Source organism: Lepidothrix coronata, unplaced genomic scaffold, assembly GCF_001604755.1.
Source record: "Lepidothrix coronata isolate B3197 unplaced genomic scaffold, Lepidothrix_coronata-1.0 Scaffold229, whole genome shotgun sequence".
NCBI lineage: Eukaryota > Metazoa > Chordata > Aves > Passeriformes > Pipridae > Lepidothrix > Lepidothrix coronata.
The window spans coordinates 876,065-899,290 of record NW_016690409.1 but is presented as its reverse complement, the minus strand read 5'-3'; the positions used below and the strand labels follow the sequence as shown (position 1 = coordinate 899,290).

Here is a 23,226-nt window from a genome sequence, read left to right as displayed (position 1 = left end):
GGACAGAGCAGGGAGAGGCCCCAGCACAGGGCAGTGACTGCCTGCTCCCAGTAGTCTGTGGGACAGGACAGAGCAGGGAGAGGCCCCAGCACAGGGCAGTGACTGCCTGCTCCCAGTGCTCTGCAGAACAGGGCACAGTGCCAGCAAGGCTTCAGGGAGGACCCCCACACAACACAGGTGGAGGGGCAGCACCGAGCCCTGGAGGGAACACAGGGCAGGCCCCAAAGTGATTGAGCAGGACACCAGGCCAGGGCAGTGCTCTTCTCACACTTACCCTCTGCCTTCTCAAAGGTGATGAGAGCTGAGCCCCCTGGCAGAGGGTAGCGGATTCGTGGGGTGAGCATCAGTTTGTTCATGTCGTCCTTGTTTGCTGCAAGTCCCTTAAACACCATTTTCTTCTCTGGCAAGCCAGACTGCATCTAGGTTCAAGTACAGACAGCACCTGGAGGAGACCAGACCCTGCACAGGCATGTCTCAAGCTCATGGCTCAAAATAAACAGCTGGAGAGCCTCAGAAGAGTCTCTCATAGGGTCTGGCTGTGCCTGGAGTCCCAAAGCCATGACTGGAGCTCCTGGCTCTGGAAAGGAGCCACCTGTCAGCAGGAGCTGTGCCAGTCATCACACAGTGCCCAGCTGCATTTGCTCGCAGCCTCTCTAGTCAGGCTTGCACTCTTGCCAGCAGACCTGAGCACCCACACACACTCTTACCATCACAAGATCACCCTGGGGGACCCTCTTCAATTCTTCCAGTTTATTTTTCAGGACCTGCTTCTCCTTCATCAATCTGGTGTTCTCCTCCTGTGCTGCAAAAAGCTCCATCTGGAAGGAAGGAAAGAGGGGGCAGTAAGGGAACACCAGGACATGAGGGGCTGCAGCACACTTCTCATTCTGAGCACAGCCCTATTCTTGGACACAGCTTCACCCACACCATTTTCCTGCTCTTGACTGCCTGCAGCCCTGCCCTGGCTCCTTGCCCTTGAGGACAGCTCTGCCTTCACTGCCATGGCACTGCCTCACTTCCCAGCACAGGCCTGTTTCCTGTGAAACCTCCACCAGACCCAGAGCAAAGCGATCTCAGAGCAGTGAGCTCCCCTCCACCACCCACACCTTTCCAAGCCAAAGGCACATCCTCTGAACACCAACCTGGTGGGCTCTCTCTTCACCTCTGTTTAAAGACATTTGATGTTCAAGAATTTTATGCAGTACTTTTCCCTCTTTCCTCAGCTCTTGTGTCCTTTGCTCTGTAGCTTCCTTGGCCGTTTGTAGCTTTACACAGTCTTGCTCCAGAAGACTGTAAAGCTCCTGTGAGAAGCACCATCGGACAGTAAGACCCCGCAGACATTGTGCCACCCAACTGGCCACCCAGCCCCGGCACAGGCTGCTCCTTTGGGAATGAGCCCGGATCCCAGGACAGGCTCTCTTCTCCACGGGATTAGCCCTCTCCACTGCCTCTGGCTCATAGTCCAAGAAAAGACACTCGATCTCACGGCCAGGGCCGACTGGGCAGATCCCGGGGCGATCCCGGGCGGTTGGGATCCAGCCGATCAATCCCCTCTCCTGGACGCACCTTGAACTGCTCGATCTCCCGCCGGAGCTGCTCGGGGCTCTCCGGGCCGTCTGGATCCAGCCGATCAGTCCCCTCTCCCGGACGCACCTTGGACTGCTCGATCTCCCCCCGGAGCTGCTCGGGGCTCTCCGGGCCGTCGGGTAGCTGGACGAAGGAGTCCTAACCAGAGGAGGGGTCTCAGCCGCTCTGTGCCGGCCCCTCCGCCCCCCGCCCCGCAGGTCCCCGCGGCTCAGCTCCTCCTCACCTCTTCCGAGTCCATCCCCGCGGCGCTGGGGCAGCACGGACCGGAGCCCAGGGGAGCCCTCCCTGCCCGGGAGCCCCACGCCGGCTCCCTTTCGCTTTCGCTTTCACTTCCGCGGCACCGCCCCGCACCGCCCCGGCCGGAGGAAGGCACGGACCGCCCGGGTCCCCCGCCACGGCCCCAAACCCCGTCAACCAACCCCGGAACTCGCCTCCCCCAAGCACCCGACTGTCCTGCCCGAAACCGACCAGGAAATAAACACCTGAATAAATACGTACACAACCTCTTCCTGCCCTCCTCTTGGGTTTAACAACCCGAGCTAGCCCCTGTTCCCCTCTCAGGTGGCCAAAGCCAGCACCCACTCCGTTCAGGAACCAAAAATCCAACACCCTCAGGTTGGTCCCCACATGAATCACCCTGCACTCAGCAGACACTTGGAATCATCCATTCACCTTCCCTCTTCCACCCCTTTTCTCGCACAGGAATCATCACAGTTTTGGGAATAAGAGATTTCCAGTGTGGCAGGAATGACACCAACCTACAGGTGCAGGAGAGAAGAGCAGCCCTGGCCCCACCCAGTGCAGGAGGCACCCCAAGGCAGTCCCAGAGGCGACATCTGCACCCTTGGCTCAGGTGCTGACACTCACCTGGACAGCCATAGCTTTCCAGCTCTTAGAGACACACAGCAAGCACAACCATACCACAGAGACCACTGCTTTTTTTTTTGAATAACAAAACAACATGGTTTTTAATAAACATTTATTGATGCAACCTTGTTACACCCCTAGAATCGCAGCTTCTGGAAGAACCACTTGTTCTTGCCGGTTTTGTACCTGGAAGAGAACACAAAGGTTAGAGAAGGCTCTGTACCAGCAGGTAACAGAACCAAACCTGCACCTGAGCTGTCCCAGACAGACAGGAAGCAGCAACCAGCTTACTCAGAGACAATTCACTTGGTCTCTCCAGCCTAGGCTGCAACTAGACCTGCTTTAAATATTGAAACTCTAAGGGAAGCAAAGGCCAACTTCCAGATTCCTCATGAAGGACACCCACCACTCCCATGGACACAAGCACAGGACATGGACATGGCCATCCTGCTGGACACCTTGCATGGAGGGCAGTAACCAGGAGCTGCCCTCAGAGAACAGCGCAGGGGCTGCCTGAAACACCCTGGGTCTGAGGCTACACAGCTCCTTCCTCTGAAGGAGCTTCTGAACAGAAAACCAAAAGGGATCGGTAACCCAAGCACTCCTAGGCAAACCATAAGCACTACCCCAGGCCACTCAGCCCACTGACAGAGAGAGAATGGATGAACTGGCAGGGGGATGCCAGAGCATCCATTGGCACCTGAAAGGCCCTGCTCACACCTGCACAGTGCTGCACACACACAGTGCTGCACACACGGACAAGTGAGAAGGAACATGCTCACCAGACGTGCACGCAAGGAAGCTGAGGCACAAGTGCCAACCTGGGGACTCACAGGCTGTGGCACAGCCACCCAAGTCCTTGCCCTGGGGACAAGGACCAACACCACTGAAGAGACAAGAACCCAGCTCACCTTTCCTCAAATTTCACCTTGGCTTCGCGTCTCGCTTTGCGTTTCAGAGCGGGGTCCCTGAACACGTCCTTATTGACCACTGTTTTGTCCAGGGGAATATCCACAGAATACCTAGGCAAAAGAACAGCATGGTTTGAAAGGGCCACAGTACCTGGCACAGGGCTGAAAACCGAGCAGGGAGCCAAGAGCAGTCTAACTAGTGCCAGGTGAAGGGGCTAGAGCTCTTAAAGCCTACTCAGTTAAGGAATGACTGGACCACTAAAGGATCCCCAGTTCAACCTATAAAGAAAACAGCCAACTGCTTCCTGAGGGATGCACAGCTCTGTCCAACGTGCTGCCTGGGAGCTGCTCCGAGAGCTCCAGGGCACAGGGAGAAATGGCTCTGCCAGCTCCAGACAGAGCTGTTTCAAATGCTCATCTGCTGACACTCCCTGGAAGGTTCCTGTGGCTAAATTAAGAGCCAGCTGCCTCATTCCAGAAGTCAGTATTTCCCCTCAACCTCAGACCTCCAACTCCTTGTTTTTGCAGAGCCCGAGCCTCATGTTCACTCAGCCACGACATTAACAGCCCCAGTGACTCTGGGCGTTCACTAGAGCACACGAGAACCGCGATCCCCAGATGCAGCCGAGACTCCTCCAGCCGACACTGCCGGCAGCAGCACTGTCGGGGCCGCACTCACCGGGTGGGCATCAGATGGTTGTAGTTGTAAACCTTCACGAAGGACTTGATCTTGGACCTCTTCGCGATCTTCTTCTTGCCCATGGCAGCCGTCACCTTGCGCGGGTAGCGGTCGATGCCGGCCACCAAAGCGTGGCTGTACGGGCGGTCCGAGGTGCCATCGTCGATGTTCTGAAACACACGGGCCGCAGCGGCGGTGGCACCGCGGGGACTCCGCCCCTGCCGCCCCCTCGGACCCCGCTCGCCCGGCACGACCGCGAGGAGCCGCGCCCGGAGCGGCCCCGCCGGATCATCCCCGCGCTCACCTTGACGATGACGGCCTTGCGCCCCGAGTAGCGGCCGGCCAGCACCAGCACCACCTTCCCCGGTTTCATGAACTTCCCCATCTCTGCGGACACAGCAGCCGGCAGTCAGGCCGAGCCCGCGCCGCGCCCCGCCCGCCGCACCCGCGGATGGCGGCGGATCCCGCGCCCGGCCCCCACTCACCGAGGCTCCGCCGCGATGGCGCCCAGGCCGGAAGAGGAAGCTGCGGCCGCGCCCCGACCTTTCACGGCGCGATCGCGTCAGTTCCGGCGCGACACCGGGAGCCGCTGCCGGCACCGGGCACGGCGGGGCCGGTGTGTCTCCGCCCCCCATCCCCGGGCACGGCGGGGGCCGCGTAACGGAGCCGGTAACGGACACAGCACACGGCACGGTGGCGGGCTCGGCCCACACGCACTACAGCGCTATTTAATACACCCCGCGAGACACCGGGCCGTGCTGGCCCTTGCACAAAAGCCTGGAACAATTTGCTCGGACCGTTGGACAAAGCAGCCTGGCAGCCCGAGAGACGCGGGTTGCGGAGCTGCTGGAGGAGACTCTGGAGCCCCAGGGCACCTGTGTATCTGCCTCTGTCTTCTACATCCACCTTGGAGAGGGCAAGTCCCGTGCGACTGGGCAGTCCCCGAGGTGCCTCAACACCTGCCAGCCTCGCTCCTCCATGAGGGGTCTCGTGGGTACATCATGTGGAGCACAGACGGTGAGAAATAACCACACAGGAGCTTAGCTGCAGGTCCCCTCTGCCACCCACCCCAACACTCACTGGCACCTGGGCAAGGCAGTTTTGCCCCTGAGAGCAGCAGGGCTGGGGTAAGGAGGTGCTGCCCATCTCACAGCCTCCAGCAGCTCTGCAGGGACAACCTTGGACAACACACACTTCCAGCATCACGACACTCTAAGACTTCCCTAAAAGCAAATATCAAAGAGACAAAGTTGGGTCTTACAAAAGCCAGGCTTCTTGAGCCCAACAGCTGCCTACTCGTGGAAAATGGATGATCTACAATAAAAACACATCAAAAAGCATCTTTGATGTTTTTCAGCTGCCGAACAGCCAGATCAACCGGGAGGCTGAACTTCAAGTTGCTCAGGCGGCTGAGGAGGGTGAGTGCGCTCTCAAAACCCGTGTTGGCCATGTAGCTCCAGGGCTGGTAGTGGGACTGCACTAGAGCTCCAGACTTGCAGATGAGGTTGAGCCAGGAGACCAGGCGCTGCTCGTTCAGTGCCATGCACACCAGCGCCTTCAGCTCTGAGTCCGCGCTGCGCTTGAAGGGGCCGTGCTCCGTGAGCACCGTGTGGATGGCAGCCAGCAGGCTCTGCTTGGGGGTGGTGGCCACTGCTCCTGTCACAGGCAAGGCGAAGGACTGGGAGAGCTTGCGAGCCGGGGATTCCACGAAGGCTTGTCCGTTCTTAGCATTGTAATACTTGACAAAGAGCTCCCAGGGGTGCATGGTCCGCGGCGAGGGGGTGAATGCAGGGATCAAGCACGCAATGGGTGCCAACACCAGGCTCATGCCAGGGGAAGAGGCGTAGAGCCCGTGAGCCATCAAGTCCCGCAGAGCGACCGTCAGCTCCCTGCGCACAGCCAGAGTCAGCTCGTCTCTGCCTCCCAGGGGAACGTCCTGCAGCTCAGAGCAGACAACCTGCTCTGCCTGTTGGTGTTTCAAGGCGAGCTGCCTCACCCGCTCCACCGACAACTCCAGTTTCTTTATTAAGGGGGAGAAGTCCTTGTTGTCTTGGTCCTTCTGCCAGAAGGTGCGAGGGATCTGACCTGTGGCACAGCCAAACTGGCTGACAGCAAAGATCTGCAGCACAGCCAGCACACGGCGCATGAGCTGCAGGCCCGTTTCTCGCATCCTTTTGGCATCTTCTGGGTTCACTGACCAGGTTAGAAAAGAGAAAAACATATTCTCATTAAGGAGTCAACAGCGCTGCTTGTTCATACACACAAAGGGAGTGTAAATGTCTGCAAATTCCATCAGGCCAACATTCTGACTAGCAGCAGATCCCTCATGCTACACTACTTAGTTCCAGTAAGTTTGTGGGATAAGTAGGGAAGTCTCAAACTGAAGAACACTGGATCCCCCCAGCTCACAGTACCTGCTTACAGAGTTCAGAGCCTGAAGAGCATGAATTAGAGTGCATCAGACAGGGCTGCTCGGTCTGTCTGCGTTTTGCACTGTCAGCAGTCCCTTCTCTTCCTGACCCCTGCTGAGTACCAATCCCACCCTCTCTGCCACACGTTCAGGCCCTGTGACTACTATAAGGATCACATAGAGGGAGGGTAAAGGAACTGGACACAGGCCCTCAGCAGTGGGACTGGGAAAGTACAGAGACCAACTGCCAGGAAAAAGCAGAGTATGACTGGTTTGTGCCTGTCAAAGCTCCAGGGAGGGACAGACAGAACTGTGCTGGCAGTGCCAAGCCCAGTGGTACCCACCTCTGTTCCCAGAAGGCTGGGTGCTGGGTTTGTAGGAGCCCCCGCAGTCACAGTGTCCATCTTCCGCCTTTCCAGAGCTTCCAACTTCATCTACAACAAGGATTTCACACCATTATTTCACATTTATGAATTTCAGCTGTGCATACAGTATTAAGGTCAACATTCCTCTGACCTCTCTGGACCTCTTTTGCCACTCTATCCTTTCCCTCACCATCAGTTTAGAGAGATTTGTACTTTCCTGTGACCCAGGAGCTGTTTCCAACATCTGTGACCTCCCTCCTCATCACTGTGTCAGGGAATTACACAGCAATTCAGTCTGCTCATCCAAAACCTCATCACTGACCCTGAATGAAGTTGATGAACATTTCGAGGTCCCTTATCTGGGTCTTCAGTTGTTCCACCAGCTGCTCCTTCACCCTGGCTGGATTTACAATCTGTGCTATGGCAGCATCCACCCGCTGCCGCAGTTCCTCTGGAGAGAGCGTTGCAATATCTTCACTCAAGTCCATGTCCAGCTTCTTTATCAACTCATTTATAATCATCTGCAAAATACAAGTGAGCAGCATGATTTCACCATGTGGCACTGCTGCCCAGGATACTCCTTTCCCAGACACTCGCTTGGAAACAGGATGCCTCTGCTGCACAGAAATAATTGCAAAAGACACAGGACAGGTTCACATGTGTAGAAAAACTCCTGACATTATTTCAGCTGCTAGCAAGAAATACAGATTGATGACCACCTACAGTCTGTAATCCCTCACAAGGGCTAGGAAATACAGGAGGTTTTGTGAGCCTTACCCGTTGCCTTTCCATAACCACAGACTGTGGCAAAGAGTCATAGCTGCCCTCTTGGTAAGCAAAGGTCTCCAGGTCATCCAGCTGTGTCTTGAGCTGCAGGATCAGCTCTCTGTGCTTCTCCTTCTGGACCTCAATTTGTTCCTGCTTCTCTCGCTCACCCTGAAAAAAGTTACCAGTAAATCAAATTGAAGGCTTATTGTCATAGTCAGGCCCCAGAGAACAGGATCATGACATGAGGAATGTTTCCTGCAGCTCATGCACTTCACTAGCGAGTACTGCAAACCAGCCTGAGAAAGAAATGTGTCTAAGCACCAAGACGAGGTGACAGCCACATCACCTCATCTGACAGGGGAAGGAAAGTGCTTCTCCAGGCCTCCTGCACCCACACCCCATCCCACAAGGCTGGGATCCAGGAAGAAAGTGGCCAAATAACGTGTATGTAAATAACGTGTTTATATCACAGATCCTCTGACTCACCTGTGCCGTAGCTGGGAGTGGAGCGGTGACACACCACTCAGGGCTTTAGGGCACGTCCCTGCGAGCTGGCACCGAGTCAGCAGGGCCCTGAGTGTGTCTGGCACCGATCTCTGTGCAAACACCAGCACTGCGGGCAGCGCAGCTGCTGAGCCCCCGCCGGCAGCGCTAACGGGCTTCAGCCGGGACACGCGCACGTAGAGATGCCGGGGCGGGCAGCGCGGGGCCAGGAGCCACGGGACGCCGGTACCCGCGGCGCCGGTGCTCTCTGTGCCCAAACAAGGCCCCGCTCCGCCCGGCCGCGGGCACTCACCGGGGCGGCGCCGAGCCCGTGGGGCAGCGGCGCGGGGCAGCCGCGGAAGGCGAAGTCCTCGAGGTCGCGGAGCAGGCGCTGCTGCTCGGCCGGGCCGGCCCGGGCCACCTGCCGCAGCCGGAACTGCACCTGAGCGAAGTGCGAGGCGAGCGCCAGCAGCGCTCCGTGCAGCCGGCGCCGCTCGGCCCGCAGCCGCGGCACCGACTGCGGCGACCCGCCGCCTGCCACCTCGTCCTCGTCCTCCTCGTCCTCTTCCTCCTCTGCCTCCTCTTCCTCCTCCGCCGACACGGCGCCCACGGGCGCCCAGCGCTCGCCGGGGCCCAGCGGGCCGCCCTCCGCCTCCATGGCCGCCGCTACCGGCGCTGTGACACCGCCGCCATCTTGCCGACGCGGGGCGGGGCAATGGGCGGGGCCAGCGCGCCCCCTCGCGGCCCGGTGGGGCGGCCGCGGGTCCCCGGGGCGGGCACAGCGGGCGGTGACCGGGCCAGGGGTTGTCCGCGCTGTGCCCGCCCCGGCCGGGCCCCGCTCCCGGCCCCCTACCCAAAATAGCGCGGGGCGGAGTCGGCGCGGCCATGGCGAGGTGAGCGCGGTCAGACGGGACAGGCACCGCCTGCACGGCGCCCGGTCCCTGGCCGGCGCACCGCCAGGCAGGACCCTGCGACCCGGGACCGGCAGGGGGGAGCGGGAACAGGGTCGGCCGGGCCCCACCGCCAGCCGGTCGAGGGGCGTGCGGGGCGGGCGAGGGGAGCGCCGCGTGCCCACCGCTCACCTCCCGGCCGGAACCCGCCCGGCTCCCCCTGCCAGCCCCGGGGCTCGACCCAGACAGGACCCGCGTCCGAAGCCCTTTCCTCGCCCCTGTCCCCTGTGCCCCCTGCGGGCCCTGCAGAGCGCTGTTGGGCACCGGGGGAATGTCCGCTGGTGACACCCTCTGGTCTGCTCTTCCCCAAGGCAACCTGCAAAGACACTGTGGTACGACCGCCCGCGGTACGTGTACCTGGAGTTTTGTGTCGAGGACAGCACAGACGTGAAGGTCGTCATCGAGGACCAGCGGCTGGTGTTCAGGTGAGCAGCCACTGCCCTGCTGACTGGCGACATGGCCTGAACTGAGCGTTGTTTGGAGGATAGGGAGGCCTCTGAGAGAGCAGGGCACGCATGGCCTCAACCATCTCCTAAGCCAGGCTGTTATGGTGTTTTGGTAGTTGCAAAAATGCAGACGGTGTGGAGTTCTACAACGAGATCAACCTATACGCCAGAGTCAACTCCAAGGTGAGGCTTCCCCCCAACAAACTGTTCTCTGCCAGCCTCTATAAGGCTTAGAGTCAGAGCCAGCCTGTGTGGTCTTGAGCAATGCTGCTTAGCGTTGAATCCTGCCTGTGTCCTGAGAGCTTCAGTGAGGTGAGCACACACCTGAGAGCCCTGACCCTGCCCAGGGCTGGTACTTGGGGTGCTGGCTTGAGCCAGAAACAATGTGTCTCCGTGGTTCTTTATCCCCCTCAGTCTGTGCAGGGCTGAGCTTTATAACCCTGTGAGAGAGGAGTCTGACAGACACTGAGGTGAGGCACTCTGATCTCTTGGCAGGACTCACGGGAGAAGCGCTCTGACCGGTCCATCACATGCTTTATGAGGAAGTGGAAGGAGAAAGTGGCCTGGCCACGCATCACCAAGGAGAACATCAAGGTGTGTGTGGTGCCTGGCAGCCAGGACCAGCCTCAGCACATGTCCTGTCCCCATGCAGCACCTCACAGCTCCCAGGGACCAACCTGCCCCTGGGACAGACACAGAGGGCCCCACGGGGGACCCCAAGACAGAGCTCCCAAAAAACCCAACCTGACAATCACTGCTAGTCCACAAATTAGTGCAATCCAGGAAGGATGCAGCACCTCTTTTCCTTGACACAGGCAGGGTCAGGACCGGTGCCTGCAGGCAAAGGCACACCCCCGCTTCCTACCTCTTCCCAGGCCCTGTGCAGGAGCAGCCCGTGGGCTGTGAGTCCCTGCGGTGCTGCTCCCCCCTTCAGGGGATGCTTTCTGTGCCCACAGCCAGCCTGGCTCTCTGTGGACTTTGACAACTGGCGAGACTGGGAAGGTGATGAGGAGGTGGAGAGGGCCATGGTGGAGCAGTACGCAGAGGTGAGCTGGGCTGCTGGCTTCAGGGTCCAGGGGCACATCAGGTGGGTGCTTGGGATGAGGGGGAGCCAACTGTTTGTTTCCCATCCAGATGCTGGAGAGGGTGACAGACAAAGGCCCCCCACCAGCCATGGATGACCTGGATGTAAGTACCACCTGCCAGCTACTTCCCACCACCCTGCTGAGCAGAGCCTGAGCTCTGACCTCTCCCGGCTCCAGGACAGCGGCAGCAGCTCCTGCTGCTCCCCTCGGGCAGCCTGTCCCGGAGCCAGCGCAAACACGCTCCCCGGGCTGCCAGGGGCTGCCAGCCAGTGCAGGGCTGGCCCGGTCCCTGGCATCTCCCACTTCTCCCACAGGACGACTGAAGTCCGGGCTCCCGGGGATGCCGCGGCTGCAGGAGCCTCCCGACGCGCCGGTAGCACGCACCGATGGACAGGCAGCACGGAGAGGGTTTTCCGAGAGAGCAGAGCTGCCTCAGCTTGTGCCCGCTTGTGCAGCGCACCCGACCCCGGGCGGCAGAAGCGGTCCAGTCTGCCGTGCCCGGTTACCCGCGCGGGGCATGGGGCAATAAACGTGTACTGCCGCAGTCGTCTGCTGTGCCCTCGGGCCGCCGCCGCGCCAGGCGCCCGGGAGCCGTCCGTCTCCACGGGAGAGCCGTCCTTCCCCGCCCGGGAGCGGTCCCTCCACAAACGGGAGCCGTCCTTCCCCGCCCGGGAGCCGTCCGTCCCCACGGGAGAGCCGTCCTTCCCCGCCCGGGAGCGGTCCCAACACAAACGGGAGCGGTCCTTCCCCGCCGGCAGCGGGCGCGCCCCGCCGCCGGGAGCGCGCCCGCGCGTCACCCCGCAGGCCCCGCCCGCTCCCGGCGCTGCAGCTGCCGCCGCTTGTGCCGTGTCCGTCCCCGGGCGGTCGCGATGGTGTTCCGGTGCCAGCGGGACAGCTGGGCCCGGCAGGTACCGGCGCGGGGCGCGGGGCGGGCCCCTCACCCTAACCCCGACCCTTACGGTGCCGCCGTGTCTGTCGCAGTTCGCCACCAGGGTGGTGTCGTGCCAGGCGGCGGAGCTGCGGCCCGAGGGCGGCGGGGAGCCGGTGCGCGGGTTCCAGGTGGTGCTGGAGGACACCATCCTCTTCCCCGAGGGTGGCGGGCAGGTACGGGCCGGGCCGGGCCGGGCGGGGGCCGGGCCGGGGCCGGCGGCGCTGACGCCTCGTGTCCGCAGCCGGACGATCGCGGCCTCATCGGGGACGTGCCGGTGCTGCGCGTGACCCGGCGGGGACCCGAGGCCGTGCACTTCGTGCCGGCCGCGCTGGAGCCCGGCGCCGAGGTGCTGCTGTCGCTGGACTGGGAGCGCCGCTTCGACCACATGCAGCAGCATTCAGGTCCGTGCCGGTACCGGGGGGGTGCCCGGTAACACCCCGGTTACCGTGGTGGGGGGGCGGTCAGTGCCCAGCGTGTCCCCGCACCGGACAGGGCAGGGGGATGCTCGGCAGCTCTGCGTGCACAGTCTGTCCCCGGCGCCACTTGGGACAGCAAGTGCCCCCTGCGAGCTCTCCTTGGCTTGTAAACAAACCCACCGAAAACAGGTTTGGAAGGAAAAGTTCAACCCCTGAGGGCAGGGCTGTCTCCACTGCTCCTCTGGGCGCCGGTAGGAGCCCTGCAGCACCCAGTGCTCGCCTGTTGTGGGGAATGTCAGTGGGACATACACAGTGTGACTGAAAATACCAGTGGCACTCAGAGCTGGTGCTCGCATATCTCTTCCAGGACAGCATCTCATCACTGCCATTGCAGAACAGATGTTTGGATTCAAGACAACTTCATGGTGAGCAGGATAAAGGTTCCTTTTGACCCCAGTATTACCTTGTTTGGTACCATGCTGGGCTCCACGGAGCCTGAACATTAATACACCAAAAGGAGTTTGGACATTTCATTCAAGTTCAGAGGTCCTGCCTGGGAGAGGTGGCTGACCTGGAGAGAAGCTGTACAAAGTGTTTGCTCTATCTTGTCCTCCTCAAGTGTTTGGTTTGCACCTGGTGCTCTGAACAAAGCAGGGAGAGAAGTGTGTTTTGTTTCAGTCACCACACTCCTGGCAGTGGGATGCTGGTGCTGCACAAAGGGATCTCCTGGATGGTCTGAGCTACAGCAGCAGATGTTCTTCCCTGGTGCAGGGAGCTGGGCCGTCAGCGAAGCCTCATTGAGCTGGACACCCCCTCAATGACAGCAGAGCAGGTCAAGGCCCTGGAGAGGAGCGTGAATGAGAAAATCCGGGACAGGGTCCCTGTGACAGTGAGGGAACTGGCTGCAGATGACCCTGAAACTGAAAGAGTAAGATGGGAGAGAACTGATGGTATTCGTGGGAGCAGAACAACTGAGCATGGATGTCACCTTGTTTGGCACTGTTCTCCTCTGCCAGGTGAGGAGCCGGGGGCTGCCCGACGACCATGTGGGGCCAGTGCGTGTTGTGGACATCGAAGGCATCGACTCCAACATGTGCTGTGGGACTCATGTCTCCAACCTGAGTGACCTGCAGGTGGGTGGTCACAGCCGAGCTGCCTCTGGGAACCACACTCCACACAGAGCAATGTGTGGATTAATCAATTAAAATTGATTTTAATCAATTTATTTTCACTGGCAGAGAGTCAATATTCACCACAAGGCATAGCCTGGTAGGAAATGACCAGCTGTGTATATAACCAAAATGCTGTTCTGACCAGCGTGATTTTCTTTTTAAGGTTATTAAACTCCTTGGCGTGGAAAAAGGGAAAAAGAACAAAACCAACTTGATTTTCTTGGTGGGAAACAGAGTGCTGAAATCAGTTGAACAAAGTCACAGTACTGAGAAGGCTCTAACCTCCCTGCTCAAGTAATAACCTTTCCACTTCTGTTATTTCATCTTTACTCTTTCTCCTGACAGATACCACATAAGCTTCAGGGTACAGCTCCTGGGGCTGTTTATGATCTGCTTTTGCTCCTTTAGGAAATCCTTCCTTTGTCCTTCATGATGATCCAATGATCTAAATTCTCCCTGTTCTTTCAGAAATGGACCAGGTGAGCATGTAGAAGCTGTGAAAAGACTGCAGAGCTCTGTGAAACTGCTCCAGAAGGTACAAGAATGGCTTGGAAAAGTGAATTGTGGCTGCTTCATGCAGATCTGAGCTTTAGTTGTGGTAACTGGGAATTGAATCGTAGGCCTCAGTTTTTCTGGATATTATGAAAAGTGCTCTAACCTCTAGGAACACAACTGTATTCACACTGGCTTCTCCAGCTGCAGTACAGTTCATTTGCTTTTCTTTCAGAATAACCTGAACCTGCTTAGAGACATTGCTGTTTTGATAGCTCGGGACTTCAAGAGCAAACCTGCTCCAAGGCAGCTGTTTGTGTTACACAGGTACAGAGGAGCTCAGGGAAAAGGGGCCAACAGTATCTCACATGTATTATGGCAGTTGCCTTTCTCACACCTATTCAGGCTTGTTTTGTCAAGGAAAAGTATAAATGAGGTGAACAAAATATTAAACTGCCTCAGCCTGCTGCAAAGTTCTGTAATTGAAGGAATCTGTTGGTAATTCAGTCACTGACTTCTGGTTTTGTAGCTGAGAAATGACTGCATCCATCTAATTTCTCTCTGCCCTTGATATTTTCAAATAAAACTAGGAAGCTCTATTTCTTAAAGATAAACACTTAAGTAATTCCTAACATGTCCACAGGAATGCCCAACAAGGATTTAGATATATGGACAAAACCTAATCTCTATACTAAGTGCAAGAGGCCAAAACCCCTGATCAGGCCATTGGTTTCTGATTGAGATTTTTTATTCTAGAGGGTTTTTTTCCTTCCTTTTGAAGTGTTTTTTTTACCCATCCATACAGGAAAGAGGGTGATTCTGAATTTATGAACATCATCGCTAATGAGATTGGGACAGAGGTGAGTTGGTGATGAAGACTGACCTGACACCACTGGTTTTCCACCTGAGCTATACACAGACAGGGGCTGGTCAGGCTGCTGCTCCTGCTGCAGTCATGAGCTGCAGGTCTGGTTCCTTTTGACAGTTACCTGAGGTTACCTGTCCCAAGCAGCCTCAGTCTGCAGGGAAATCCTCAACAGTGAGAATTTAGAGGACTGGGGAAGAGCCTGACCCCTAAAGCTGCACCAAGCCTCATTGGAAAGGATGGGATGGGATAGGATAGGATAGGAATAGAATAGAAAGAGTAGCCTGTTTCAGTTGGAAGGAACCTACAACACTCATCCAGTCCAACTGCCAACTGTATCCTTTTAATTCAGGATACCCCAGTACCATGTTGTCCCAACAACATATGACAGAACCAAAGGTTCAGAAGCCACTTTCCTTTTACTTTTTTCAAGAAATCTCTGCCTCAGTAACACACATAAACTGCTGAATTGTCAGTGTGGTGTTTCGGTCCTGTGGCCAGTGTCTGTCCTTTCCCTGAACAAGGAAAGCAGTAGTTAATCTGCAGCAGCATCCATCTCTGTCCATAGGAAACTCTGCTATTCCTGACTGTGGGGGATGAAAAAGAAGCAGGACTCTTCCTTTTAGCTGGACCTGTTGAAGCAGTTGAGAATTTAGGTCCCAGGTAATGTGTTTCGTGGTTTGTTTAAAATTAATTCTGACGTTGCAGACTGAGCAGCTGCACAGTGTAATCCGGGCACAGATCCATGTTTGCTGTCAGGAGCAGGTTGGGCTGCAGCCTGTGGTGTTGTTGCTGCAGGGTGGCAGAGCTGCTGGGAGGGAAAGGAGCTGGAAAGCGTGACCGCTTCCAGGGCAAGGCAGCCAAGATGAGCCGTCGAGGAGAAGTGGAAGCTCTGCTCCAGGAATTCATCAGCCATCGAAGCCCTGAAGTGTAAGAAATAATTCTCAAAGTAGGGCTTCCTTCCCTGTTTTGCACAGACCCCATTAACTTCTCTCCTGGAGAATAAAGACCTGAACCCAAAAGCTGGTGTGCACATGCTCTGTGCAGGCTGGTTTGGTGCTCACAGAAATGGGGAGGGGATCTGCAATCCATGCTTTGCTGCAAGGGCTCTTTCATTTCCCCAGCCAAATGGTACAGGGGTTAAAGTAGTCCTTAGTTTACCACTTTGTAAGGTTACTAAAACCAAGAGGGGCCTCCAGCTGGCGGTACATTGGGGCCTTTTGCTTTGCACCAGTTGCTGAGGAGCAGTTGCTTTGGCAGTAACACTCAGCACGAGGCCACTGGTCCTCCCTGACACCTTGGCCTGCACAGGGACAGAGGGCACCCAGAAGGGAGAGTGGGTAGTCCATGGGCAGGAGGTTGTTCCCCACCACGTACCAGTCCTTTCCCTTGTTGAAGTGCAGTTGTTATTGGTCCTTTTTTGAACATTGAGAGTTTCTTGGGCTGCTGCAGTTACAAACTCCCTTGGGATCAGGCAGCCCTGTTCCCAGTGTTCCCTAAGCTTGCCTTTCTAGCCCGGGCAGGCCCTGAAGCTGCTGCAGTCTCAGCTGGAGGAACTAAATGGTGCTGTGGAGCCACAGTGAGGCACAACAGGTAATTTGTGGGGGGGTTTCCCTCCTTTTTGCTAGAAGTGACATGACAGGTTCACTTTAGATGTTGGTAATAAACAGAGAAATAGAATAAAAGAAACCTCCATCCTAAGGAAGTTTATCTGTCATGAACAAAGGGATGGTGAACCCCAGCACACGATGTTCCCACATGTGGCCACTGTGGCTGCTGTAGGGCCACAGGCCATGGCCCATGGCTGAGCTGTTGGGGCAGTGTCAGCTCACAGGGAACACCACAGAAACTGGAGCTGGGTGTAGGGTCAGTGCTGCAGGCACTGGTTGGTTGGGGGAGATTCTGCAAGTGCACACACAGAGTCTGGCAGGAAGAAAGTATCTGCACCTCCGTATCTATTTTAGACTATCTCAGGCTGAGCGAGGATGGGGTGGGAGAGCCGAGCTGCTGTGACCCCATGCTGATGCAGCCGCTTCCTGCACCCGGGCAGAGCTGGCATTGGGGCTCGTGGTGGCTGGGGGCTGTGCCAGCACTGACCACCCCCACCCCAACCCCACAGCACAGCCAAATGCCAGCTCTGTCCCCACACCCTGGGAGTTCAGCACAGCCCCAACCGAGTCACTCAGTCCCAAAGCTGAGCTTGTTTCCGTAAGCAGCAAGGTGACACGAGTTTGTCCCTGTTCTTGCCACAAGGTGCACCCAGAAGCTTTGGATAAACAGCACAGAAAGCATCTCATCCCTTGCCCCACCTGCTGTGCTCTCAGTGTCTGACTGCAGCCAGGGGTGAGTGGCAAAGACCCGGGACACCTGGCAGTGCCCTTCCCAGTGATTTGAATGTGTTTTGCAGGTGTTGGTGTTTCTCATCACTCAGGACAGACGTCCTTCCTCCACCACCCCCAGTCCATGCCACAGCCCTGCACCCAGGAGCTGATCCTGCATCCCACAGCGCAGGCCAGCAGAACACTCGAACTCACCAGCTAAACACACCTTCAGCTTTAATAAAATACCTCCTGTGCACAGCCACACCCCCACGTCATGTGTGTATAGATACATGTATGTATGTACACACACAGGTGTACGCTCACCCCTCACTGCATCACCGAATGCCCCAGGGCTGCAGGGTCCCTCGTGCTGGCACTTTATCACCATGTCACAGTGTCTGCCCGTTCCTGTCACAGAGCTGCCTCGCCAGCAGACCCCAGGCACCCAGGGGTGAGCACCCTGCTCCCGGTGGTGCTGTCCCCAGCCCTGCAGTGCGGAGCTGACGTGTCCCCATGAGCTGCAGAGGGAGTGCAGGATCTCCCCACCGCTGCTGCTGGGTCCCAGGCAGATGACCTCCACCCGTGGGTGCAGGAGGGGCAGCAGGGGAGTCCTGGGAGTGCAAGGCTCGCTGTGCCATCAGCAAGGGCACGACTGAGACTGTGGGTCTATGTGGTGGGAGCCACCGGGCAGTGCCGCCAGCCCAGCCTCCACAGTCCACTCCCAGTGCAAAATCAGCAGGGAGCACACAGTGGCTGGGGTGCACCAGGGCTAGTGGGTGCCCGAGACCAGGGCTAGGGTGGCCACTTGCCTGGGCACAATTACCTGCAGGGATGCCCTAGGCAGCCTTCTTGTCCTGTGTGGCCATGAGGTGGGAGAGGCAGTAGGGGATGAGGCTGACAGTAGCCAGTGGCACAGCTGCACTCTTGCAGAAGGAGAGGGCGTAGAAGAGCAGCTGCATGTGGGAGGGTGGCTTGAAGGCATCAAAGATGTGGAGGATGAGGAGGGAGGCAGCGACACAGCCCAGGCGGAAGGGCAGCTGCTGGCCCTGCTTCCCCTGGCAGCTCTTCTTGTACATGTGGGAGTTGACAGCCAGCCCCAGCCCAAAGAGGATGCCCAGGTTACGGAGGAGGCTGGCAAAGGGGGTGGTGTCGATGTGGACCCACTCAGGGCGGCTGCACCACCTCTGTGCCTTCTCCAGTGTCCAGAGCAGGTCCACGCCAAGCACCCGCAGCAGCAGGTAGAAACCAATGGTGAAGCTGAAGAGGAATAAGGTGATGCCCGTGTACCGATGGAGGCTGGCGTGGTAGATGCAGCGGACATGCTGGAAGGTCTTGGCCACAGCCATCCCTGCCAGTAACAAAGCAGGAGCACTGGTCAGTGCTCAAGGTACTGCAGTCCAGCATGGAAGAGCCGCAGGGAAGGGCATGGGGGATCTGCTGCACTTACCTGAGAAAACGCCTGTGATGACTTGGTGGGGGAAGTGAGCGGCAATGAAGACTCGGGACAGGCAGACGCAGACCTGAACTGCCCAGAACCCCGTCCAAAGCACCATCCACAGCACCCTGTGAGGGGCAGGTGGCTATGTTGGTGCCAGAGCCAGCTTGCACTGCTTATGGCACTGCCATCCCACACCTTAAACAATGCCTGGCTCTCTGCCAAGCCCATCCTTATGTAGACCCCACTTGGGGTGCCACAGCCTGTCTATCTGTCCACAGCCTTGTGCCTTGATGGGCTTGGCTGTGCCAATCAGTGCTGGAGCTGCCTCTGCCCAGCATTCTGCCCAGGTTGTTCTGGTGCACAGCTTACCAGTATCCAAATGTCCTTGACTGCTTCTTCCCGTGAGCAGCGGAGAGGAGGGCCACCACCATGACGTAGTACACACCTGCTGCACCCATGGCATGGCCAGACGGGCTCCCTGGGCAAAAAGAGAGCCCCGGGTCAGACCTGGTGTGAGCCAGAGCTGAGCACAGGCAGGGTTTGTGCTGAACCACCACATCTTCACCAAGGGTCAAGGTCTGCTCTGTACAGGGACTTCCCTGCCTCCCCCCACTGCGGGCACAGCTGGTGTGCCTGGGAGCACAGCAGTAATGGCCCTCTCTGAAGAGCTGGCCAGGACCATGTGCCACTGGTGGGCTGCCAACCATGACCCTGCCCAGGCCAGCGCCCCCTCCCTGCATGTGCAGGTCACCCTGGGCAAGTGCCCGCTGCCCCAGCTGGGGCTGGGGGACCCTACCAGGGCTGTGGGACCCTACCAGGGCCAGTCTCGCAGGTGAGCGGGAACTGCTGGATCTCTGGGGCAGAGGTGTTGTTGTAATAGTCCGTGTCGTGGACCCACCAGTATGGTCTCTCTCCAAAGAGGATCCTGAAAAGAAAGGAGAATGGGGTCTGAAGAGGTTTGGGGCACAGCTGCAGCTTCAGCTCTGTCCTGGGAGCTGGAAGAAGCAAAGGACCCACAAGTGGTTGAGGGCATCCTGACAGACACAGCATACAGCTGGTCACTTGGTTCTGACAGCTGACACTGCCTGTCCATGTCCTCATCCCCAGCCCTGAAGGGGAAGAGCAAGAACTTCCTGGGTGCAAGTCAATGCAACCTCCTGTGCTGAGGGACTCTGTGCAGCCCCTGCTCAGCACCACAGCCCTGGCTGATAAGCAGAGTCTGTTTGTAGAAGGCTCCATCTCTGCCTGGCTCTGAGAAGGGGGGAGCTGTTGCTGCATAGCTTGGGAAGCAGCAACCATTATCAGTGCCCAGCTGGGAGCTGAACTCTGTCCTTTGTTCTACTCCAGCATTGGGGCTGAGAGCACCCAGCTGGCCTGCATTAGTCCAGCTGTGCCAACACACTCGGAGGGAGCTGTGGCTCAGGGCCACTCACCACTTGAAGACAAGGTTGAGCCAGTCTCCGATCACAGCCACCCAGATGAGTCTGATGCCCACTGCCTCACTGAAGTGGAACCAGATGGGGAAGAGGACAAAAAAAGCGTTCCTGAGGTCAGCAGCATAGGAGATGAAGAGGAACAAGTCCTGGGAGCCCTGGAAGTGCTGCTGCAGCCAGTGCGTTGTCCGGATGCCCACGTCGTGCAGGAGGTTCATGTTGGCCTCCATCCTCCTCTGCTGCCCCTGCCCTCGGCTCGGCTCCGGCTGCCCCACGCTCCGCTCTGCCGCTGGGGTTTTATAGTCTGCTGAGTCTTGTTTGCTGTGGGCAGGTCACTGTCCCAGCACTGATCTTTGGACTCAAAACCACTTTTGCCAAAGGTGCATCACCGGGGGGGGGTGTTACAAACATGTTTGGAATAACTTACATAAAAGAGAAAAACAGGCTCTGAGGGCACGTGGAGCACAGAGTGCCCCAGCAACAGCGCTGTCCCCTGCCCCACACTGTCCCCTCACTCAGGGGAATCCTGCAGCCCCAGCTCCTCTGGTCACCCAATACAACAGCTCATCTGCTCCAACTGAACTGCAGCCTTTGCTCCATTATCTGTGTGACAGCCCTGCAGAGCTGCTGTGCCCAGGGTTGATACTGCTCCCACCTCTCTGCCATCTCCCTGTGAATCACCACCAGACCATGCCGGGGGCACCCAGGAGTCTGGAGTGGGTGCATGGAGCAGAGGACAGGCTGCCTACCCCCTCCTCATTTGCCAGGCTAATTTAACCAGGACTTCACATAATGGAAAACTTTCCAAGCCATTCCTGGAGTTCCCCGCAGCCACAGACGGCCAGGCTGGGGGTGCTCCTGGCTGCCAGCCATGTTCTTCTGGTCTCTGCTGTGGGGGTAAAGAACCTTTGCAAATAGGGATGGCATTCCTCCTCCCAGCACCACTCTGCTGTGTTAATCCCTCCTGCACCATCAGACCCTGGCTGAGGGGACGGAGCCAAACATGCCACTCATCCCATGGTACTGGACACCAGGCCTTGGCTGTTCCCTCAACCCCAGCCACACTCTGTTGTCACTGGCAGCACTGTGGGCACCACACCTTTATCATCCACAACCGCTGTTGCACGAACATGCAGCTTTGTGGCAGCAGCACAGGGTGCTCAGCTACCTGCCACACCTGAACAGGCAGCTGCCCATGATGGGAGCAGGCAGCTGCCCATGATGGGAGCAGGCAGCTGCTCATGATGGGAGCAGGCAGCTGCCCATGATGGGAGCAGGCAGCTGCCCATGATGGGAGTAGGCAGCAAGGTGTTAGTGATCAGCAGCCAGTGGAATGCATCACTTATTTCCCTCGTGAGCAGGCAGGTCAAGATCCTTGAACCGTTGCCATAAACTGTTTGCTGCTGTGAGAGTCATGTCCTGAGCCAAGTCCTGCCCACAAACAGCGAGGTCTACAGGCAGCATCCTGTCCCCCCTGCCCACGCAGTGCCCAGGGAGCCACGGGGTCTGACAGCCCCTTCCTCCCTGGGATATGGGCACGAATGGCCCGTGAGAGCAGCAGTGCAAATGCTGTGGGGTCAGCCCTGCCACAGGCACATCCTTGCCCAGGGCTGGTCCTCCCCATCCCTCCCAGCCCAGCCTCCCTGCATCCAAAGGGGATAGTCTGAGCTCCTGACCTACAGAACACCCCAACAAAACAGAAGTTTGCAAAGAAATGGAGTTACTCTTGCAAAACATATTCCCTAACTGCTCATTCCAGGGTCCTCAACTGAGAGTGGCTTTGGCCAGCGTGAAGGAATGCAACAGACTTGGCTTCTGTGTCAAAAACATTTTGAAACCATCAGCAATAAATCCTCCACGGGAGATTTCACAGCAGAAAATGGGGCAAAATGCTCTGAGGGATGGGGACTAGCACTCCAGTCCACTTGGAAAGTCACTGCAGGAAACCTGGGGCTGCAGCAGGGAGAGACCAGGGAGCAGGACAGAAGCAATCACCTCCTCCTCCCCAGCATGGAGGACAGAGTGGCACAGCCCAGTACCCCCCTGTGCAGTGGCCAGGTGCACATGCCACGGGTCAGGTCTGTGCCAGAGCTGCCAGGAGGCACGCAGTGGTTGCCCAGCACTGCTCCATGCCCTGCGCTGTGGATAAAATCCCTGGTCCCAAAGTCACTGTGTGGAGCAGGGCCAGGCTGGGGCAGCAGGAGCTGCTGACCCCCTGGGCACCGCAGGGTTCTGCATCCTGGCCCATCTGACACCAGCTTGAGGAGCACCGTGCTCCAGCTCACCCCCTGCACCAAGCATCCACACTGGCAGCACTGCTGGGGATGTGCCTTGCAAACTGGCTGGGGAGGCTTTCTCAGGGAAGGAGTGGGGCCAGGCTGGGGGAACCTGATTTCTGCCCTGGGCCTGTGCACACTGAGCTCAGGATCAGCTGGCACCCAGGAGGAGCGTGCCTGCAGTGGCAGCAGCTGGATCTGGGACACAGAGCTCCAGATGGAGCTACAGCAGGTGCAGCACGAGCGGGTGCTGTAACATAGTGTGCTGCATGCACTGCCAATGTTTGGTCCAGAACGTTCCCAGCTGGCTGCAAGGTCCGGGCCAGGCAGCAGCGGGTCACTGCCAGCACGGGACTGCGTCAGCAGGCAGAGTCCAGGCAGCACCGCGCACACGTGGGCACGCGGCAGAGGGCAGGATGCCAGCCAGACACAACCAAGACCTCAGAGGACCTCTGGGCACAGTCCCTGCTGTCACCCCAGGGCAGCCAGGGACCACTGCAGCCTCCCACAGAGACACAGCCTCAGCTGCTCACTCTGCACAATGCCCCTGGGTGCTGCTGGGAGCTGAGGTGGTTCCCAGGGGAAAGTGCAGCTGCCATTAGGGCTTCTCAAGCCCCTTGCAGCATGGTTCTGGGCAGACCCAGCCACTACACTGAGAGGTCAGAGAGGATGGACACCCACCATGCCCCCAGGGACACCTTGGCTGGTGCTCAGCATCTGCAGCCACATGCCAGGACTGGCACCACCCTCCCCAAGCTCCTTGGTGCCCCATCCCAGCCTGGCACAGCGGGGATGGGTTCTGGAGCCCGCAGGATCCCACAGGTCAGGACTGCACAAGCAGCTAGGGGTGCAGGAGCAAGAGTCTTCGCACTGGGGTGGGGCTAAGCACGTTAGGCAGCAGCCAAGGCCAGAACTGATTAATGCTGCTCAGAACAGCTGTTACACATTAACTCCCTTGTTTGTCCCATATGTCCCAGCAGGAGCCTCCTACCAGCACCCTGGGCCCAGGAGCAGGGCTGGGGCACCCTCACACAGCCATGCCAGGCACTGTGCTGGGCGCTGTGCCAGCCCCCACAGCCCCTGGACCCCTGCAGAGCTGAGCCAGGGCCACCTCTTACAGGACACCAGTCTCCACAGCATCAGCCATGCTGGGGTCTCGCCCCAGCCTTAGGAGCCACAGCAGCACCTGTGAGGTTTGGTCAGGGAAAGCACCCCAGTGCCCGTCTATTGGGAAGGGCAGACACCTGGCAGCCCAGCTCGGGCAGTGCCCCTCCAGGGGCCCAGCCATGGGCTCCTCCCATGAGCTCCCAGTGAGCCCAGCACACTCTCCC

The 23,226-nt window shown here is 58.2% G+C and overlaps 6 protein-coding genes across 8 annotated transcripts in view; 2 read left to right on the top strand and 4 right to left on the bottom strand.

Annotated features, from left to right (window-relative positions):
* IFI35 (interferon induced protein 35) overlaps positions 1-1,917 on the bottom strand; it is a 3,614-nt gene extending 1,697 nt beyond the window's left edge. The window contains exons 1-5 of the mRNA XM_017834118.1: positions 1,811-1,917; positions 1,567-1,725; positions 1,143-1,301; positions 708-818; positions 275-419 (exon numbers count right to left, since the gene is read on the bottom strand). Coding sequence (XP_017689607.1) covers positions 275-419; positions 708-818; positions 1,143-1,301; positions 1,567-1,725; positions 1,811-1,825 — 589 coding nt within the window. The 5' untranslated portion in view covers positions 1,826-1,917. The remainder of the gene's footprint in view (positions 1-274; positions 420-707; positions 819-1,142; positions 1,302-1,566; positions 1,726-1,810) is intronic.
* Positions 1,918-2,549: 632 nt separating this feature from the next.
* On the bottom strand, positions 2,550-4,584 carry RPL27 (ribosomal protein L27). The gene is made up of 5 exons (XM_017834123.1): positions 4,530-4,584; positions 4,349-4,431; positions 4,045-4,214; positions 3,366-3,476; positions 2,550-2,640 (listed from the first exon to the last, which is right to left on the bottom strand). The coding sequence occupies exons 2-5, from the start codon at positions 4,427-4,429 to the stop codon at positions 2,592-2,594; spliced, it is 411 nt and encodes a 136-aa protein (XP_017689612.1). The 5' UTR covers positions 4,430-4,431; positions 4,530-4,584; the 3' UTR covers positions 2,550-2,591.
* Positions 4,585-4,746: 162 nt separating this feature from the next.
* RUNDC1 (RUN domain containing 1) lies at positions 4,747-8,740 on the bottom strand. The gene is made up of 5 exons (XM_017834115.1): positions 8,384-8,740; positions 7,597-7,755; positions 7,142-7,340; positions 6,799-6,888; positions 4,747-6,237 (listed from the first exon to the last, which is right to left on the bottom strand). Exons 1-5 carry the CDS (start codon positions 8,726-8,728, stop codon positions 5,375-5,377), a joined length of 1,656 nt encoding a protein of 551 aa, XP_017689604.1. The 5' UTR covers positions 8,729-8,740; the 3' UTR covers positions 4,747-5,374.
* A 108-nt stretch (positions 8,741-8,848) lies between these two features.
* PTGES3L (prostaglandin E synthase 3 like) lies at positions 8,849-11,066 on the top strand. 2 transcript variants are annotated; one of them, XM_017834120.1, is made up of 7 exons: positions 8,849-8,963; positions 9,332-9,445; positions 9,583-9,649; positions 9,962-10,060; positions 10,423-10,512; positions 10,582-10,654; positions 10,866-11,066. In XM_017834120.1, exons 1-6 carry the CDS (start codon positions 8,956-8,958, stop codon positions 10,645-10,647), a joined length of 444 nt encoding a protein of 147 aa, XP_017689609.1. In that variant the 5' UTR covers positions 8,849-8,955; the 3' UTR covers positions 10,648-10,654; positions 10,866-11,066. The 2 variants fall into 2 exon arrangements, with proteins under 2 accessions (XP_017689609.1, XP_017689610.1); XM_017834121.1 differs by having other exon boundaries at positions 10,601-10,654; positions 10,866-11,062.
* A 323-nt stretch (positions 11,067-11,389) lies between these two features.
* On the top strand, positions 11,390-17,012 carry LOC108506774 (alanyl-tRNA editing protein Aarsd1-like). 2 transcript variants are annotated; one of them, XM_017834116.1, is made up of 14 exons: positions 11,390-11,459; positions 11,533-11,655; positions 11,724-11,883; positions 12,266-12,323; positions 12,670-12,826; positions 12,915-13,031; positions 13,234-13,364; positions 13,539-13,605; positions 13,798-13,889; positions 14,368-14,422; positions 14,996-15,090; positions 15,226-15,357; positions 15,942-16,020; positions 16,835-17,012. In XM_017834116.1, the coding sequence occupies exons 1-13, from the start codon at positions 11,421-11,423 to the stop codon at positions 15,955-15,957; spliced, it is 1,242 nt and encodes a 413-aa protein (XP_017689605.1). In that variant the 5' UTR covers positions 11,390-11,420; the 3' UTR covers positions 15,958-16,020; positions 16,835-17,012. The 2 variants fall into 2 exon arrangements, with proteins under 2 accessions (XP_017689605.1, XP_017689606.1); XM_017834117.1 differs by lacking the exons at positions 15,942-16,020; positions 16,835-17,012 and having other exon boundaries at positions 15,226-15,449.
* Positions 16,966-19,918, bottom strand: G6PC (glucose-6-phosphatase catalytic subunit). The gene is made up of 5 exons (XM_017834119.1): positions 19,620-19,918; positions 19,002-19,111; positions 18,556-18,664; positions 18,196-18,311; positions 16,966-18,096 (listed from the first exon to the last, which is right to left on the bottom strand). The coding sequence occupies exons 1-5, from the start codon at positions 19,847-19,849 to the stop codon at positions 17,585-17,587; spliced, it is 1,077 nt and encodes a 358-aa protein (XP_017689608.1). The 5' UTR covers positions 19,850-19,918; the 3' UTR covers positions 16,966-17,584.
* Between the last annotated feature and the right edge of the window lie 3,308 nt (positions 19,919-23,226).

Excerpts from the sequence above, each read along its gene's own strand:
- RPL27 (XM_017834123.1), bottom strand. The coding sequence starts at position 4,429 with ATGGGGAAGTTCATGAAACCGGGGAAGGTGGTGCTGGTGCTGGCCGGC. Across the intron at positions 4,215-4,348 it reads GCAAGGCCGTCATCGTCAAG|AACATCGACGATGGCACCTC; the intron begins GTGAGCGCGGGG and ends CGTGTGTTTCAG. Across the intron at positions 2,641-3,365 it reads AAGGTGAAATTTGAGGAAAG|GTACAAAACCGGCAAGAACA; the intron begins GTGAGCTGGGTT and ends GTTCTCTTCCAG.
- RUNDC1 (XM_017834115.1), bottom strand. The coding sequence starts at position 8,728 with ATGGAGGCGGAGGGCGGCCCGCTGGGCCCCGGCGAGCGCTGGGCGCCC. Across the intron at positions 7,756-8,383 it reads ACGGGCTCGGCGCCGCCCCG|GGTGAGCGAGAGAAGCAGGA; the intron begins GTGAGTGCCCGC and ends AACTTTTTTCAG. Across the intron at positions 6,238-6,798 it reads CCAGCCTTCTGGGAACAGAG|TGAACCCAGAAGATGCCAAA; the intron begins GTGGGTACCACT and ends TAACCTGGTCAG.
- PTGES3L (XM_017834120.1), top strand. Across the intron at positions 9,446-9,582 it reads GACCAGCGGCTGGTGTTCAG|TTGCAAAAATGCAGACGGTG; the intron begins GTGAGCAGCCAC and ends GTGTTTTGGTAG. Across the intron at positions 10,061-10,422 it reads TCACCAAGGAGAACATCAAG|CCAGCCTGGCTCTCTGTGGA; the intron begins GTGTGTGTGGTG and ends CTGTGCCCACAG.
- LOC108506774 (XM_017834116.1), top strand. The coding sequence starts at position 11,421 with ATGGTGTTCCGGTGCCAGCGGGACAGCTGGGCCCGGCAG. Across the intron at positions 11,656-11,723 it reads TCCCCGAGGGTGGCGGGCAG|CCGGACGATCGCGGCCTCAT; the intron begins GTACGGGCCGGG and ends TCGTGTCCGCAG. Across the intron at positions 13,032-13,233 it reads CCAACCTGAGTGACCTGCAG|GTTATTAAACTCCTTGGCGT; the intron begins GTGGGTGGTCAC and ends TTTCTTTTTAAG.
- G6PC (XM_017834119.1), bottom strand. The coding sequence starts at position 19,849 with ATGGAGGCCAACATGAACCTCCTGCACGACGTGGGCATCCGGACAACG. Across the intron at positions 19,112-19,619 it reads CTCAACCTTGTCTTCAAGTG|GATCCTCTTTGGAGAGAGAC; the intron begins GTGAGTGGCCCT and ends CTTTCTTTTCAG. Across the intron at positions 18,312-18,555 it reads TCAAGGACATTTGGATACTG|GGTGCTGTGGATGGTGCTTT; the intron begins GTAAGCTGTGCA and ends TGCCCCTCACAG.